The sequence below is a fragment of the Corvus brachyrhynchos genome, unplaced genomic scaffold (genome assembly GCF_000691975.1).
Source record: "Corvus brachyrhynchos isolate BGI_N302 unplaced genomic scaffold, ASM69197v1 scaffold21, whole genome shotgun sequence".
Lineage (NCBI taxonomy): Eukaryota > Metazoa > Chordata > Aves > Passeriformes > Corvidae > Corvus > Corvus brachyrhynchos.
Genome location: NW_008236924.1, coordinates 7,608,117 through 7,624,824, shown reverse-complemented (window position 1 = coordinate 7,624,824; position 16,708 = coordinate 7,608,117). Strand labels below are relative to the sequence as shown.

The 16,708-nt window shown below is 41.8% G+C and overlaps 1 protein-coding gene across 3 annotated transcripts in view; it reads left to right on the top strand.

The window, feature by feature from the left end:
• Nucleotides 1–2,440: 2,440 nt before the first annotated feature.
• The window catches only part of JAKMIP2 (janus kinase and microtubule interacting protein 2), a 27,056-nt gene continuing 12,788 nt past the window's right edge, over nucleotides 2,441–16,708 (top strand). For all 3 annotated transcript variants that reach the window (XM_017728261.1, XM_008629039.2, XM_017728263.1), the window contains exons 1-13: nucleotides 2,441–2,706; nucleotides 3,285–3,782; nucleotides 5,041–5,250; nucleotides 6,208–6,306; nucleotides 6,987–7,133; nucleotides 8,892–9,032; nucleotides 9,919–9,975; nucleotides 11,779–11,898; nucleotides 13,383–13,511; nucleotides 14,506–14,589; nucleotides 14,893–14,955; nucleotides 15,124–15,222; nucleotides 16,589–16,687. In XM_017728261.1, the coding sequence (XP_017583750.1) occupies nucleotides 2,578–2,706; nucleotides 3,285–3,782; nucleotides 5,041–5,250; nucleotides 6,208–6,306; nucleotides 6,987–7,133; nucleotides 8,892–9,032; nucleotides 9,919–9,975; nucleotides 11,779–11,898; nucleotides 13,383–13,511; nucleotides 14,506–14,589; nucleotides 14,893–14,955; nucleotides 15,124–15,222; nucleotides 16,589–16,687 (1,875 nt within the window). In that variant the 5' untranslated portion in view covers nucleotides 2,441–2,577. The remainder of the gene's footprint in view (nucleotides 2,707–3,284; nucleotides 3,783–5,040; nucleotides 5,251–6,207; nucleotides 6,307–6,986; nucleotides 7,134–8,891; nucleotides 9,033–9,918; nucleotides 9,976–11,778; nucleotides 11,899–13,382; nucleotides 13,512–14,505; nucleotides 14,590–14,892; nucleotides 14,956–15,123; nucleotides 15,223–16,588; nucleotides 16,688–16,708) is intronic.

The following is a 16,708-nucleotide window of genomic DNA, read 5'->3' as shown; positions in this document are numbered from 1 at the left end:
ACCCACCCATCACTGCAGCATTCTGGTGCATATGTGGCCTTGTTCAAAGAGCAGGAAGAAACGGGAGTGCATTAATTTATTCATTCATCAAGATGAAAGGCAGTATGGCTGATTAAGATTCTAAGAGTTAATAGAATTCTGTTTCCTTCTTTTTTCTAAGTCCCTAGGCTCATCTTTAAGTACATTTTATGGATTTAGTTACCATGGGAGACATATTGGTCTCCTGTTTCTGCTCCTGTTCCAGTCAATGGCAAAGTTCCCTTTTACTTTAGCGCTGTACAAACCGGTAAAGTGGTTTTCGACTACAGGCATTTTTTGATATTTCAAGTATGATTTTTTTTTTTAGCTGTACTTGGGTAGGCAATTGGATATCTATTCCTTTGAAACTTTTTATTATGGGGCTGTTTTGCAGTGGTTCAGTTTTGCAGTGGTTCTCCTGTGAAGTTATTTCACACAAGTGTCTCTATGAGTTTCGCTATTTCAGATGCCTCTTGCATTTGGTGGTTCTCATATTGGGCAGCTGTTGCATAATTAGCAGTTTTTCTACTTGCTATAAATGTACAGCTATATGCATATTCTTCTGTAATGAGGCCTGCTGGGAGATGCATTAAGATAAGGTACTGTGATGGCTGTGGTACAGAAGCATGCTGTGCAGTCAAAATGGACAGCAGCATCTGGTGTTAGAAAAGGGAAAGGTTTTTCTGTGTTTTGGAAAGTACTTGGTTCACAGTAATTGAATTGGATATTTGAATAAGTTGTAAGATCATTGGGGCAGAGACTACATCTAAAATTTTTGCTCTTACCTCTATGGTATGTAATAACTAACTGGGACAGCCTTAATTTTGAAAACTTTTTAGTGTGTGAGATTGCTCCTCTGACTTTGAATGGAAATACTATTGCTGAAACAGGACCTTTTGTTCTGAAATGCGGGACAGAATCCCTAGGTCATCCCACTTTCCATACTGACTGTATCACCATACGTAACAGGAGATTTGTTACTGTACTTTGCCTGCTTTGTTTTGTGATACTGGTGGCAAATCCCATATGATTTTCTGGCTAAACCAGGTTTGTGGATGCTCTCAGTTGTACAAAACAGCACTCCACAGCTGGAACATGACAGGGAAAGTGGCCTACAGCTTGCAAGTGATCCTTCTCTATCAGCCTTAGTATTAAGCTGCTGTCAAAATGTCCTGATGCTGTCATTGTAGCACTCTAGAGAAGAACAGGGGTGAGTAAAGTGCCACGGGAAATGCCTTCAGGTGACTGGTTGGATCTAGTGGAACAGCCTCAAAATTCCCTCTTGAAACACAGGGAAATTAAGTTCTATTCTTGTCCTTCCTTCTACTGATGCATGCAAGTTTTTCTTGCGTTAAACAGGCTTTCCTGTTTGGAGGTCTCTTTACTTCTATTTTAACAGAGGAGATTATGATTCTATTTATGTTTTGTACCTAAAGCAAATAAAATATAAAAATTAATGTGCAACCTGACGATAATGCAGGAAAGCTTGCGTGGAATCTAGCATTGGAGCACTGATCGTTGTTGCTGGAAAGTTTTACCACTACCACTACACTATGCTCTGTCCCTTTCTTTGCAGTCTTAATGTTTCAGTGCTTTGCCCATCTCCAAGTTGATATACCAGATCTCCAAACATTCTCTCAGCTAGTGGCCACAAATGGGAATAATAATGCTATCAAATTTAAATGAATACAGGGATAATGATGATGTTCGTCTAATGTCCAGAATTTTATTTTATACTGTTAATAACCAGATGTTAAACCCCCAATTGCTAGATTATGGTGTGATATTGTAATTTCTTGCTTCATTTGTAAATTAGGATCTTAATCCTCCAAAAGGCGTAGGCGCTCATTTCTCACTCCATGGGGACAATTTCTGGTCTGAACAGGCCCTTGCATGTTACTAGTTTTCTGCTTCTACAGAGACCTGGAATGCTTATGAGGACTTCACTTGCCCTTTCCTCCCGTGACAGATGGTAGGAGTGTTGTGGAGAGTCTTTGAGTTTGGCACTGGATCTTGCAGGGGATCAGGGGTTGGGAAGGGGATGAGAATGATATTGTTGGTAGATCCTTGAGACTATAATGTCTGCTTTGTGGTTACCTCAGACTGCAAGGATTGGATTAAATAACCCGTCCCTTCTAGTCCTGTACTCCCAACAGCACTAATCTTTATGGTAAATGAACTCCTATCTTCAATGCACCCTGCCCCTTTCTGAGAACAGAAAAAGGGCAAACATGGAATTCCCACAAGTGTGCCAGGCTGGTGTTCAGAAGCATGGTTGTTCTGGGATCTCCATCTCCCTTGCAGGTTTTCAGACAAAGATTGCAGTGTTTGGAGATGGGAGCTCTCTGTTGTGTTCTTAAGCATGTGAGCTGTCCAGCTGCACTGTCCACTGACAAATAATAGTATTTCTTATTTCCCACAGGGCTTCCAAAGCAGCTGAGTCCAGGACCTCAAGGAATGTCACGCAGTAGTTGCTGAACTAACTGGCACTGAAAGGAACAGAAAAAGATGGCAGTCCATATTTGAAATAAACACGTGGACTCTCACTGATAAGAAACCATGTCAAAAAAAGGACGGAGCAAGGGCGAAAAGCCTGAGGCACTGATTGTTGCCCTGCAGGCTGCCAATGAGGAACTCAGGACTAAACTAACAGACATTCAAATTGAGCTGCATCAGGAGAAATCTAAGGTGAGTGAGCATTTGGTTTTAAGTAAAAGTGTCTGCTGAAGAAGACAAACGCGTGGAAAAAGTGGTATCACACAACTCGTTCCTAAAACAGTGGTCTGATTCTTTCCCAACTCATAACATTTACTGTGGATGTCCTGTGGCTTCTGTGGAAAATACTCCATTTTACTGAGCTACAAGTTGGAGAAACCTCTGGCCCTCAAATGGAGCAGTATGTAAAGTTGTAGGAATGTTGCTATTTCTGAGCCCTCCAATTTTCTGGTGAATTTGACTGCTAGGTTAAAAAGCTTTTAGACAAATGTACACATATAGTGAAATCTTATTTCCTAAGGAAATATTAAAAGTACATGTAGCATCATGAGAGGCAGGACACCTGGAGAAGACAGGGTTTTTTGTTTGAGTAAAGGCAGTGTAATCTATGTGAATGCCTCAGAAGCTGGCCTATATTTTGTTTTAGGAGTGTGGAGGATTGTCTGGGGTTTCATCAGGGTCTTTCTCAATGTGACATGGATGTGTCTGGGCGGGCTTGTTTTGATAATGTTACGTTGGTATCAGATGACTTTCATTTTATCTCAATGTAGGTTGCTAAACTCGAAAGAGAGAAGACTCAAGAAACAAAGCGTATCCGCGAAGTGGAGCAACGCAAGCAGACCGTGCAGATCACAGAGCTAAAAGCCAAACTCCATGAGGAGAAAATGAAGGAGCTGCAGGCTGTTAGGGAGAACCTCATCAAACAGCACGAGCAGGAGATGACGAGAATGGTGAAAGTCCGAGACAGTGAAATCCAGCGCCTCAAGTCAGCACTGTGTGCACTGCGGGATGGGAGCAGTGATAAAGTACGGACAGCGCTGACTATTGAGGCTCGTGAAGAAGCCAGAAAACAGTTTGACTCTGAGCGCCTTAAGCTTCTGCAGGAAATTACTGAACTGAAGTCTGCCAAAAAGCAGGTAGATGAGGCCCTTAACAATATGATCCAGGCCGATAAGATCAAGGCGGGCGATCTTCGGAGTGAGCATCAGTCCCACCAGGAAGCCATTTCCAAGATCAAATGGGAGAGTGAAAGGGATATTCGACGCCTGGTCAGTAATCAAAACAGTTCATGTGTTCTCTTAGGCTGCACTGAGTTTGCCTTTTGTGTCTCTTAGCTGTTTCTGCGTAACAGAACTCTGCAGTGCAACTCACTTTGAAAAAGTATTACAAATTTCTCACTGTCATTTGTCAGGAATAAGTAGATCACAGTGAGTCAGCTATAGCACTGTGATGGCAGTTAACATCTTAAATTAGGAGAGTGATTGGCCTAATCCATAAGGATTTGGCTGCCTGATCTGCTAATACATGCAAGGTGCAGATGGTTAAGATAAAGCATTTGCATCTGCGTTTGCAGTTTTTTGGTTTCTCCAGATTCTCTTATGGTATCCTAAACATAATAAACCATGGCAGGAGAGGAGATATCTTTTGGGTTGGCCTTGGTGTAGCCTTCAGTAATTACTGTGGAAAATGAACAAAAAGAGGCCCACACCAGCAAAGGTGCAGGTTGCATTGTTTCCCTGTGTCGTGGTTTAGGAACGGTACTCCCCAATTTCTGCTCCCACTTAGCCTTTCAAAACCATGCTGATGCTTGCTCACTCCCCATCCCATGCAGTGGGCTGGAGAGGAGAACTGGAGGCACAAAAGGTAAAGATGAGATCATGAATTGACGTAAGACCAATTTACTGGACACAGCAATGAAATAAGAAAACAAACAGTAGCAGCTGCAATATTAATAACAAAAATATACAAGAGAGAGGAGAGTGACTTACATGCAAAATGCTCACCACGCAGCCCGTGACCTGACCGCAGCCATGCTACCCTCATCCAGAAGGGAGCCCTTCCCCCATTCCCAGAAAATGACATTAGATGCTATAGAAAAACCTCTGGGTCCATGCCCCTCCTGGCTACTGCAAAAATTAACCTTGTCCTGGGCAGAACCAGAGCACACTGTCATGTGGAGAGCTGGACCTGCCTGTAATGGTGGAAAGTTTAGCTTGAAAATTGGAATTCAAGAACTCACAATTAAGTAAAAGAAATGATAATTTAAACTGTCAAGAATGATACAAGTCCCCCAATTCACAGTCTGCATCCTGGAGGTGTATTCTTGTGTTGCTAGAATGCTCAGTGAATGTGCTCCTGTGCCAAATTATGGGTATGGCTCAGACTGTGTTGTTTTACAGGCCTGGTGCAGTATGGTAGAGCAGATTTGAGGGGTGATCACTGTTCTTAAGTAAATCATACAATATAAGTTGAAGAAATGCTGTTGCCTTCACGCAGTAATATTGTTCTGGTGTTTCTTTCATTCAGATGGACGAGATCAAGGCTAAAGACAGGATCATATTTTCACTGGAGAAAGAACTGGAGACACAGACAGGCTATGTGCAGAAGCTGCAGCTGCAGAAGGAAGCTCTAGATGAACAGCTCTTTTTGGTGAAGGAGGCAGAGTGTAACATGAGCAGTCCCAAGAGAGAGATCCCTGGAAGAGCCGGAGATGGTTCGGAGCACTGCAGCAGCCCTGTATGCAGGTTTTACTGGTCCCTGCAAAACAGAAGCATGGATGTGTGTTTCTTGCTGACATACCTTCTCAGGCCCTGGGAAAACATTCCCACTTACTCACTACAGACAAGTTAATGTCCATAGAGTCTTCAGAGGGTATGCTAGTTGGACAAAGCTTTGTACTGTTGGTTTTCATCAGTTGTTCTATTCACAAATACAACACAGCTTAAATAATCAGTGCCCCTTTGAAAGAATCACCAATGAACATAACTACCTGGATAACATGCATTCTCAAAACCAGAAAGAATTAGGAGTATGAGCACAGAGGGGCAAGGAGAAGGCTGGGGGTGGAGAATCTGTGAGACTCTTAGGAGATCCTCCTCTTTGTCTGTCTTCCCACAGACAGCTCTTGGGTATCATTCACAAAGCATGCATGTCACCCATTGTGTGACTAAACTGAAGATGTTTACACAACCAGTGTATATATAAAAGCATACTTACATGTATACAAATGAGGAATAAGAAAGTAATTGTAATGGATACTGAAAGGGTTGTCCTGACTTCTTCACCTGATGCAGTGGCTCAACAAATAGAAGCAATCAATAGGAAAAGGCAATAAAAATTAGAATCTTTTAGCTTTTTCATCTCCTTCATAAAAAATTATCATCTGTTTGGTTGTTTTCTCTTAATTTTTTTAAGCGGCTTAAATTTTCAATTAAAGTATCCCCCAAACCAGATACTTCTTCCTAAAAAAAAAAAAAAAATTATGTGTGTGTATATATATATATATATATATATATATATGTATATATATATTTGCCAACATACTCAGTACTGTAAAAGTCCCTAAAGATAATTTGTTGGTGATGACAGTTTAAGTTGACTGGTGTGTGATTTTTAAGGATTCTTTTCCCAAGCATGTATTTTGAAGAGAACCAGTAAAACCAGTAACTGCGTGACATTGTTGCTCATGTACAGGACTTGCGCAGAAACCAGAAGAGGATAGCAGAGCTGAATGCCACGATACGGAAGCTGGAAGACCGGAACACATTGCTTGTTGATGAACGAAATGAACTGGTATGTGAGCTTTTGCACTGGCAGACAAAGGAGGTTGAGAGCCATGGGGAAAGACAAAGAGGGGGAGGATCCAAGGATAAAGCTGGTGATGAATATGCCTTGTCCATCCATCAGGCCCATCACTCAGGAGGCTGAGGAGAACTTTTTATCCTAGAATTAAACAATAATTTCATTGAAGGTACATGAGTACAAAATCACAGCAGAAGTCAAGGCAGCAAGGCTTATAGGGTCCTGTGTGAACGCTTCTGTTCCCTCCTTTTGAGCACACAACAGTGTATGGTGAGACTTACCTTGTAAATGAAATAATGTCTGTAAGGTCTGTAGTCCAGTATTTGACCAGGTTGAAAATAGTTAAGTACTGAATCTAGGAAGAATTGACACCAGTGAATTGATCCCTTTATCTGATTTTCTACACTGTGGTGATACCTGTGTGTTGAATCAGGACCCTGGCTATTTAACCTGTTTATATTCCTACTTCTCTGCTTAAAGATGAGGATAAGTTCAACTCTTGATGGTTTATTTTATTCCTGAGCTAGAAATCTTAACGCACTCCTTTCATATCAGTTTAGCTGGCTTGAATGTTCTTTGTGTCATAATTGCAAAATATATGTCAAGATTGCAAATTACAAGTATATTCATGTGTCTCTCATGACAATTATTAATTGCTGTTATCAATCCAGTTGAAGCGTGTCCGAGAAGCTGAGAAACAATGTAAACCTCTTCTGGAAAAGAACAAGTGCCTCACAAAGAGAAATGATGAACTTATGCAGTCTTTGCAGCGCATGGAAGATAAACTCAAAGCAGTCACTAAAGAAAATATAGAGATGGTTGGTACTGAAGAGCAAAATGAGGATTACTGGATGATCTATGTGTTGGTGGCCACATCTGCATAGTGCATGATGTATATAAATAGAGAATATGTGTTGTATATTACATGTAATACTATTGCTAAGATACAGCCATGGTTAGGTCTGTATTATAGTTTTACATACCATAATATTGTGTATTATGCATACATGGGCAATATATTTACATGAATGCTTAATCACAGTCTTTAATTCCATTCTCAAAGTTAGAATATTGAGTTTCAATTGTTTCAAAAAAAAGAGGAAAAAATAGTTGTATCATTGAGGCATGTCCTGCTGTGCTATTTTTTGTCTGGAACTCAAAAAGGATGCTGTTAAGAGTGATGTTTTCAGCCAGCATGATGTTCTTGCATCATGCACACATTCTTTTTAGAGCTGATGATGACAAAGTAAACTTCTGATATGGCACTAGGCACATAGAATCTTTCCATAAAACATACGCATGGTGGATGGATATGGGAAAGGGAGAATGGTGGTATTTAAATTTGGTTAGGGCTATACATTTCCCATGTCAGGGCTATATGAAGTGGGGTCAAAGCAGTTATGTCTCCATATCCTTCAGATGGGATTGCCTTATCAGTCTGCTTCCAGGCCCTATATTCCTACACGTGCACTGATGTTGCTTTGGCATTAATGAAAAAGGAGGTGGATGTTCTGGGTCGCCAGATGTAAGCTGGCAGACTGAGACAACTTTCCCTGCTAAGGGTGTTCATGGACCTTGCCCTGACTTGTAGTAGCCACTGTCCTGAGCAGGCTAAGTGCCCTGCAGTGGGAAGCAGCTTTCCTGGTGATTGGGCGGAGATGATCAGATTCACTTTCTTGTCTCACAGACAAAAGACTTTAGTGTTACACAGTTAATCCACTTTAAGACTTTGCAATTAACCCATGCCTAGAAGACAGATAAACTTACTGCAGGTGTCATGGGTCAGAATTATTCTTCCACAGCTGTGGTAGTGCAGATCACTGTCCCTTGGGGTCTCCCACAGCAAAGAGGAAGGACTTGGGAATCTGCATGCATTAGACATCAGTGGGCAGCACCACTGGTGCGTATCTGTGGACAGCATATATGTGCTAAGTTAGCTCCCTGACATCTGCTCTTCACATTATGGATGCCAAAACCATGAAAGTTAACAAGCTGTGGGTGGCTAGAGTAATTCTCACAGGTTTCAGCCATCTCTTTTCCCACATATGCTCAGGAGCAGGCAGGATATTGACCTGTAGTTAAAATGTCTGTTACCACAGTTTTTGCCTTTCCTCCTTGTCCAACTGGATGCATGTCTTTCACATGAGTAAAGCATGACCATTGCCTCACTGTGTATGGTCCTACGTTGAGTATCAGTAAGGACATGGGGTCATGAGAGCAGATACTATTTGCCTACCCACTGGACAGGTTCAACTCTATTTGCCACATGTGGGGGCATCTTGATGCATGGCCAAGGAAGAGCTATGGTGTGTGACCTTTAAGGGCTGCAGAGGCTGTGTTGCCACATGGTAACTAAATAGATAAAGCTTTGTTGTTCTGATTAAAGAACTCAGCCTTGCTGTGCTACTTTATTGTTAAGAAGCGCTGATGGGCATTAATTAAAAAACAGTGTAGCTGAAACATATTTAAAGGTCTATATAGCTTAAATGAAAGGTAATGTTTAGTTTTTAGCTGAAAGGTGGTCTTCTAGTTGCTGAATCTTATTTTATCTCTTTTATCTTTTCTTCTTACCACAGAGAGAAAAAATAACATCACATCCTCCTCTAAAGAAATTAAGATCTCTCAATGACCTGGATCAGGCTAATGAGGAACAAGAAACGGAATTTTTAAAGCTTCAGGTCATAGAACAGCAGAACATAATTGATGAGTTAACAAGGGTATGTTCAGAGCACTGGGAAATTAGGAATGATTGCTATGTACAGTTTACTACTGATAGTATTTCTTCTTATAACTAGAGGTCTGAGCATTAATACCTTATCTTCTTTTTTAAACAGCAGATGTTTAGCTGTAGGTGTGCATGTGTGCAGTTTACTGAATTTGTAGTGGAGGATCAGCCCCTACAACTCAAAGCATAGCACTGTGAATTGAACTCCAGAAAGGAATGCAAACTAAGAACTGTGGAGCTTGGGAAGGTACCTACATGTTCACAAGACAGGGCTGTGCCAAGTGTTTTACCATTATAACTAAGTCATGCTTTAAAGGTTTCCTTAACAAGAGGCTGGCCCACAGTGTCTTATCATGTGCTGGCAAAGCATGTACAGCTAGACAGTGGGTTTCCAGATCTTCTGTCATTTAACGCTGACAATTCCTTTGTCAGCTGACTTTCCATTATGATACTGAGGAGAAAGATTCCGAAACAGGCTCTTCTGAGACATCCTTGCTAGGAGTGGTGAGATCAACACTCCCATCATTTAATGACTTTGAGACAGAGGCAGCATCTCCTCATCAGGGAAGGCAGACAGCACCTTGTGCAGTGCCCAAACCCACGCATCAGGCCTCCCAGTGATTTTAAAGGGCAATCCATCAGCTCCTGTTGTTTGGCAGCTGCTCAAGGCAAATGCACAAGGGCTTTTTTTAGGTGGTTTTCAGCTGACACACATACAGATTTGGATATGAATCCTCCCTTCTACCTGGAATTAGATTCTTGTTTAAACATATGGAGAGAGTCACTGGAAGTTCTGTTATTTGTTTCCTCTGTATATTTGGCCATCTAACAGCTGCAAAGAAGAGAAGCGAGAATAACTTTTAAATCTTATTTTCCAGGACAGGGAGAAACTCATTCGTCGGAGAAAGCATAAAAGGAGCTCAAAACCAATTAAGGTAAGATGAAAAATTGTTTCTCATTTACAAAGTTCAAGTAGGCTCTGTAGGAAAACACACTTTAGCAATCTGATTAAAGAGAGCTTTGTGGATTATAACAATCTGCTTTAGTGATCAGGTTTATAAGTTCCTTAGTTACTTTGGGAGAGCTTTTTAAATCCACTTTGAAATTCAGTTAAGGGTATGCAGCTATTTTATTTTCAGCAAAATGGGGCTTCCCATCCCATCTGTCGTCCTCTCCCCCACCAATAGTAATAATTGTCCTTCCATTTGGTTTCTGTAAGTATTGGTCTCAGGGTTTGTTATGCTGAGAGATATTTACGTTTCCAGAGACCTTCCCATCTTTTTTCTGCAATCTGTTTTTTACAGCACATATGGGCTAAAGCCAAATCCTTGTGCATCTCTATTCTTCAAGTGGAAATTTCTGCCTGAGATACTGTGTCATTCTCTCCTGCTCAGTTCCACATACCTTTGACTAACCTTTGTATCACCCTGAATTGGGTTAAGTCCAAAACTGGTATAATTTACAACAATTTTAGAGCTGAGTAGTCAGGAGTGGTTCACACAGCTCCTTTATCAGCTAGATGTGGAGCATGACTTTGCGACATTCATGTCCCACCTCCAAAAAGTGGAAATACTGGTTGCTTGGTTGCTCTCAGTTCCCCAAGGACATCCCATAGTGCATCAGCTGTGTTCTGTGAAAGTAACACAGCACTGTCTACACACTGGGAATTTCAGACCAATGAATCCTAGCTGTGTTATCACATTGTTTCTGTGTGGGTTGCGAAGCAGTATACAGCAGACACAACAAGGACTGAATAGTATTTTCATCAGAGGTTATAACACTGGAGAATATGGCAATTGTCTTCACTTGACAACACAATGAGCAAAAATTACAATATATGCAAAAGCTAATTGACATCTTTGGTACATGTTTTTTGTGTGATTCAAACTCCAGGTTTAGAAGATTTTAACCGGTCAGCAAAGTGAAAAATGTTACAAATAAAAGTGCATCTTAATTGCTCGTTGATCCATTTGTCTTCAGAATTATCCATAAGCCAAGTATTTAAATGTTCAAATCTGTACCCTGAAACCAAGCCTGCAGGGTCAAGCATCTGTATCTTCACAGGGCACGTCTCACAGTTTTAATTTGATTTAATTTGGCTACAGAGATTGGTGGTAGCGAGGTGTCAGGCATACAACCAAACTGTGGAGCATGAGCAGTTGTTTATAACATGTGCCAGTTACTGTAGTCCTGGAAAGATGCAATAAAAGTTCCTTCATGTTAGTTTTGTAGTAGCATAGCTTTCACTCACATGGTCCAGTGGCAATATCAGTGAGAGAAGCACCTAGACATTAAAAGTATCAGCAGTGTCTGTGAGAGAAGGAGGGCTTCCTATTCTACACAAGTTTTCAGCTCCTTATGGTGTTACTTTTGCACACTAATCTGCATGTTGATAGATATCTTCTGAAGAGCATTGTGGTTAACAAACAATTCTCCTGCCTTCCTGCAAGGGCAGAGACTTTTCCTCTGGCATGTTGCTGCTCACATTGTTTTCCAGTTAGGCTGAGACAGACCCTCAGAAAAATTATTCAGAAAACTTAAATCTCCACCAGCACAAGACCTGATCTTCAATGGGTTTCCACTGAATTTGTTTGAAGATGGTGATTGCAGGTGTAGCCCACTGTTCATTTTTCACACCTTGTCTTTTAAGTAACTAGCAACTCCCCCCTCTTCCCCTCTCCAAAATGCATGCTACAAGTTTACATGAAGGTTCAGAAATCATGTTTTTCCTTCTGTAGAGACATGTCATGGATACAGTTTTTGGGTATGATGATGATTCTATGGACTCTGAAACATCCTCTGTGGCCTCATATAGAACAGACAGGACACCAGCAACTCCAGATGATGATCTGGATGAGGTAAGATCTGACTCTTTCCACAGGCAAGTTACAGGTTTTCACGAGATGATGACTTTCAAAACAAGTGGTCAGACTCTCAAGAACACTTAGGTTTTTATAGTGCATACTGAATGATAAATACTTAAGTTTGACCTTAATTTTGGTTACTCATATACTGAAATGCTGAGAGTTTCTTCCACAATCTGGTCCATAGAGTCTATAGCTATGACTACCCTGCAATTTGAGGTGATTTCTTTTCCTCTCCCCTTTCAAGAAAACTAGCCTATTGCATTTCTTTTAGCTTGAAGACATATCAAAGAGTTATAGTGAATGGGATGACATCGTGCTGGTTACCTGTCACTAGTGGGGTTTTGCAGGGCTTTGTCTTAGGCCCTGTGCTCTTCAGTTTCATCATAAATTACTTGGACACAGGACTGGAAGGGATACTGAGCAAGTTCTCAGATGATACAAAACAGGGAGGAGCTGTTGACTCCCTCAGAGGCAGGGAGGCCCTGCAGAGAGACCTCGACAAATCAGAGGGCTGGGCCGTCACCAACCAGATGAAGTTCAACAAGGCAAAAGTGCCAGATTCTGCACCTGGGAATGGGGTAGCCTGGATCTACAGACTGACTGGGGAATGAGATGCTGGAAAGCAGCACCTGGAAAGGGACCCGGTGGTTGACAGAAAGTTGAATATGAGTCAGCAGTGCCCTGGCAGCGGGGGGGGGGCCACCCATGTCCTGGGGGGCATCAGGCCCAGCATTGTCAGCCAGTCAAGGGAGGGGATTGTCCTGCTCTGCTCTGCACTGCGGTGGCCTCACCTTGAATATTGTGTGCAGTTTTGGGTGCCACAATACAAGAAAAATATTAAATTGTTAGAGAGTGTTCAAAGGAGGGCAACAAAGATGGTGAAGGGCTCTGAGGGGAAGCTGTGTGAGGAGCAGCTGAGGTCACTTGATTTATTCAGCCTGGAGAAGAGACTGAGGGGAGGCCTCATTGCAGTCTACAACTTCCTCATGAGGGGAGGAGGAGGGACAGACACTGATCTCTTATCTGTGGTGACGAGTGACAGGGCCTGAGGGAATGGCCTGAAGTTGTGTCAGGTGACATTTAGGTTGGATAGTAGAAACAAGTTCTTCACCCAAAGAGTGGTTGGGCACTGGAATGGTCTCCCCAGGGAAGTGGTTACAGCACCAAGCCTGAGAATGTTCAAGAAGTGTTTGGACAACACTCTCAGTGACTCTCGGGGATGGTGCTTGCAGGGCCAGGAGTTGGACTCAATGATCCTTGTAGATCCCTTCCAACTCAGCTGATTCTGTGATATAAGTGCTGTATAATTTCCCCTTTTTTTAATTTCAGATGACACCAAGGTCACTGTGATCCAAAAAGCTATTTGAATCAAGACCTGTAAACCAACTACTGTGCTTAACAAATCACATTTGCATTCTTTGCTTTGACAGTGCTTTGCTCTCCGTGGCTTAGACATGTTCCTTCTTATTCTTCAGGGCTTAGCAGCAGAAGAGTCAGAGCTTCGGTTTCGGCAGCTGACAAAGGAGTACCAGGCCCTGCAGAGAGCGTATGCACTGCTGCAGGAACAGACGGGAGGGGTCATAGATGCTGAAAGAGAAGCCAGGGTCAGTATTTGTTTTGAGAGTAACAGTATTTCATTGCTGTCAGGACAAGAAACCCCTCAAAGGGACATACAATGAAATGGAGCTACATACAGCATCCAGAACACTGAGAAATGTTTGTTCACTCGTTTGCTGAGTACATTTTTAAAGAGAGTGACAATAAAGAATGAGCACAATCACCCCGTTTACAAGAAGCTGTCCTCCACCTGAACCTGAAAACTCTGCAGTTAGGCAGGCATGCCAAAGCAGACAACTCTGCAGCCTGACACAGAATCACAAGGGTTTTCTTATCATTTGCCTAAGTGTGATAGGGTTGGGTTTTAAAGGCAAATGAAGGCCTGTGGGTTTTCACAAAGGCACATATTACACCAACTTTAGGAATATCTGAATGTTTCTAACAGAGAAATGCAAATTATATTCAAATTTTAATGTGATGCAGGCTACAGTAAACCTTCCAAGGCTAAAAATGTCCCTCTAATAAAATTACAGAATCATTCAGGCTGGAAAGCACCTCAGTCCTTCAGCCCAAATTCCTGCTCGCAGCAGTCAGCTGTAAGATTGTATCAGTTTGTTTAGTACTTTGTTTAGTCAGCTCTTGAAGACCCTCCTGGCAGTTAAAATTGCCTCTTCCCACTACCTTTTGCCACTCTGATCAACTAAGCACTTTTTTTTTGTAATTTAGGGATTGCCCCTTATCAAGGTCTTTGAGCAGAGCACCCCCCAATACCTGAGCTTGTATTTTGCTGCTCTGATGCAATCCATGGTGGAATAGGCTTGGGTGGGGAGTTGGGGCTGATCCACAGCTCTGTTCCCTTGTGTCATCTTTGTGCCAGTCTAAGGGGTGGCACAAAATATCACTGAGTCAGAACCTTTCTAATGGTTTCTCACTCAGTGGAACTGACAGCATGAACCCAGGCTGTGCTGGTTTTGGTTTCCTTTTAATACCAGTCACATTGCTGATTTTGTTACTCTTTAATGCGGTGCCTGACTTCAACAGGCTCAGGAGCAACTTCAAGCTGAAGTCCAGAGGTATAAAGCCAAAATAGAAGATCTGGAGAAAACTTTGGCTCAGAAAGGGCAGGTAAGTAATTCTTGTGTGGTTTTTTTTCCTGTTTTGTATCTTACCTGCTCTGCTTACAAAATACCTAGCACAATTTCAGTATAAACTTCCATGAGATGTAATGTTGCCAGTCAGTAAACAAGCAGATCCAGCAAGTTCAGAAGCCTTGCTACAGCTTTGTAAACTTAAAATGTTTTTGTTCTATAAAAGACAGCTTGTTCCTGTAGGATTTCAAAGCCTGAATATTGTGGCTCCAATTTTCAATAAATGTGCCAGGCCTCATGGAATTTGGTTATTCTGTAATACTACTGCTTCGTCCAACAGGACTCACACTGGGTGGAAGACAAGCAGCTTTTCATTAAGAGGAACCAAGAGCTTTTAGACAAGGTATGGTCAAAAGGTTTGCATGTTCACTCTGAAGGGTTATCTGGATCCTGTGAGACATCTTTAGGGTTTAGATTTTGCACAGCCTATGCTACCTCAACTACTACTCACCTAATACTTCATGGTTCTTGTAACAGTCACACAGATCATGATTTAACATATTTCTGTTAGATAGAGAAAATGGAAGCAGAAAACAACCGTCTGCAACAGGAGCTGCAGGATGCGCGAGACCAGAACGAGCTGCTGGAGTTCCGCAACCTTGAGCTGGAGGTGATGGATGCACTTCTGACAGTAGATCTGGTAGAAATGAAATGAGTGCACTTGCACTGGACACCAACTTTAATCAAGGGTTTACACAATTTTGTAGCAATAAAACAGAGTAAAAAATCAGGACCAGCATTTTTCATTGTGAGCTGAAATATGTCAGCTCTAATATCCTGGAAATAGTAAGCTCCATACCCAGCTGGTTCACTTCACCCTGAGCCAGGTGCCTAGTGTCCACAGGTAAGCTTAGCTGATTAACATGAGTTAGCTCTTAGTTACCACACCTGTGGGCATGATTTTTCTAATACTTGGAGATGCCTGTCTGCCCATGTGCAAGTGCTGTTCCTTTTGCGGGCACTGGACACATTCCCTGTTGAGCAGCTTTTCCATGACCTGCAGTGGGTACAAACAGTCTTTCAGGTGACATTGGACATTGATGTAGGAGCTCCAGAAGCCTCTGTGGGACTTCAAGCTCCCTCTTCCCAGACTGCCTCTAGTTACAGACACTTCTTTGGAGCACCAGCCAGCCACAACTTCACCTGCTCTCTTCCCCAGTATAAGCTGGTTTATTTTTCAGTTGTTCTTTTCAGTTGCTGTCCAAGGCCAAATACACTTGCCACACAGAGCCTTTCCTGGGTCTCATAAATTAATGCTGTGTCAGACTTGCCCCTTATTTATTGAACTGTCCCACAGTTTTACTTGACAGCTGTGTTTCCATATGGCAGGGAGCTGAACTGATCAAGTGAATTACATGTTCATAAACCAAAAATGTGTGTGGAAGTGAAGTTTTATCTTCACTTCCGTGCTTGCCTGAATACCTGAAAGGAATGAGAAATAGCATAGCATCTTCAAATTTTTATTTTTGTCTCTGGTCCTTTAAAACTGGACAAATATTTGTAAACTTTAAGCAATAAAGGTGTATAAATAGCTAAGTTGATCAGTTTTTTTGAATACCTTGTTTTCCACAGATGTTAGAATGTACAACATACCAGGATGACGAAAATGTGTAATCTGAGTCTCCCAATGGTCTAAAGTCAAACACCTGTTTCTAAAGGGAGTATTTACAAAAATGTGTAGTTGTTCAGCACTTCATAAAGCAAATCACTTGAATCTTAGCTAGGTGACAGCCTGTCCACAGCCAATTTGCAAATTGACATAATTTATCAAATAATTGCCTGTTAAACAGTTACCTTGGGTTTAGGATTCTGTCCCACTTGGCTCACTTTTTCAGACTAGGTCTAGATGTTTCATTCCTTGGCTTGTAAAATGAAGCATGCAAGCCAAGCATGATATAAACAGTAGCTATGGCATTTTCTGTGTGTGTCTGCTTCATCCTAATACATTCTCTAGCATCTTTTGAATTTATTTGCAGGAAAGAGAGAGACGGTCTCCACCATTTAATCTCCAGATTCACCCATTCTCAGATGGTGTGAGTGCTTTACAGATCTACTGCATGAAGGAAGGGGTTAAGGTAGGTCAGTTTTGTAAAGCA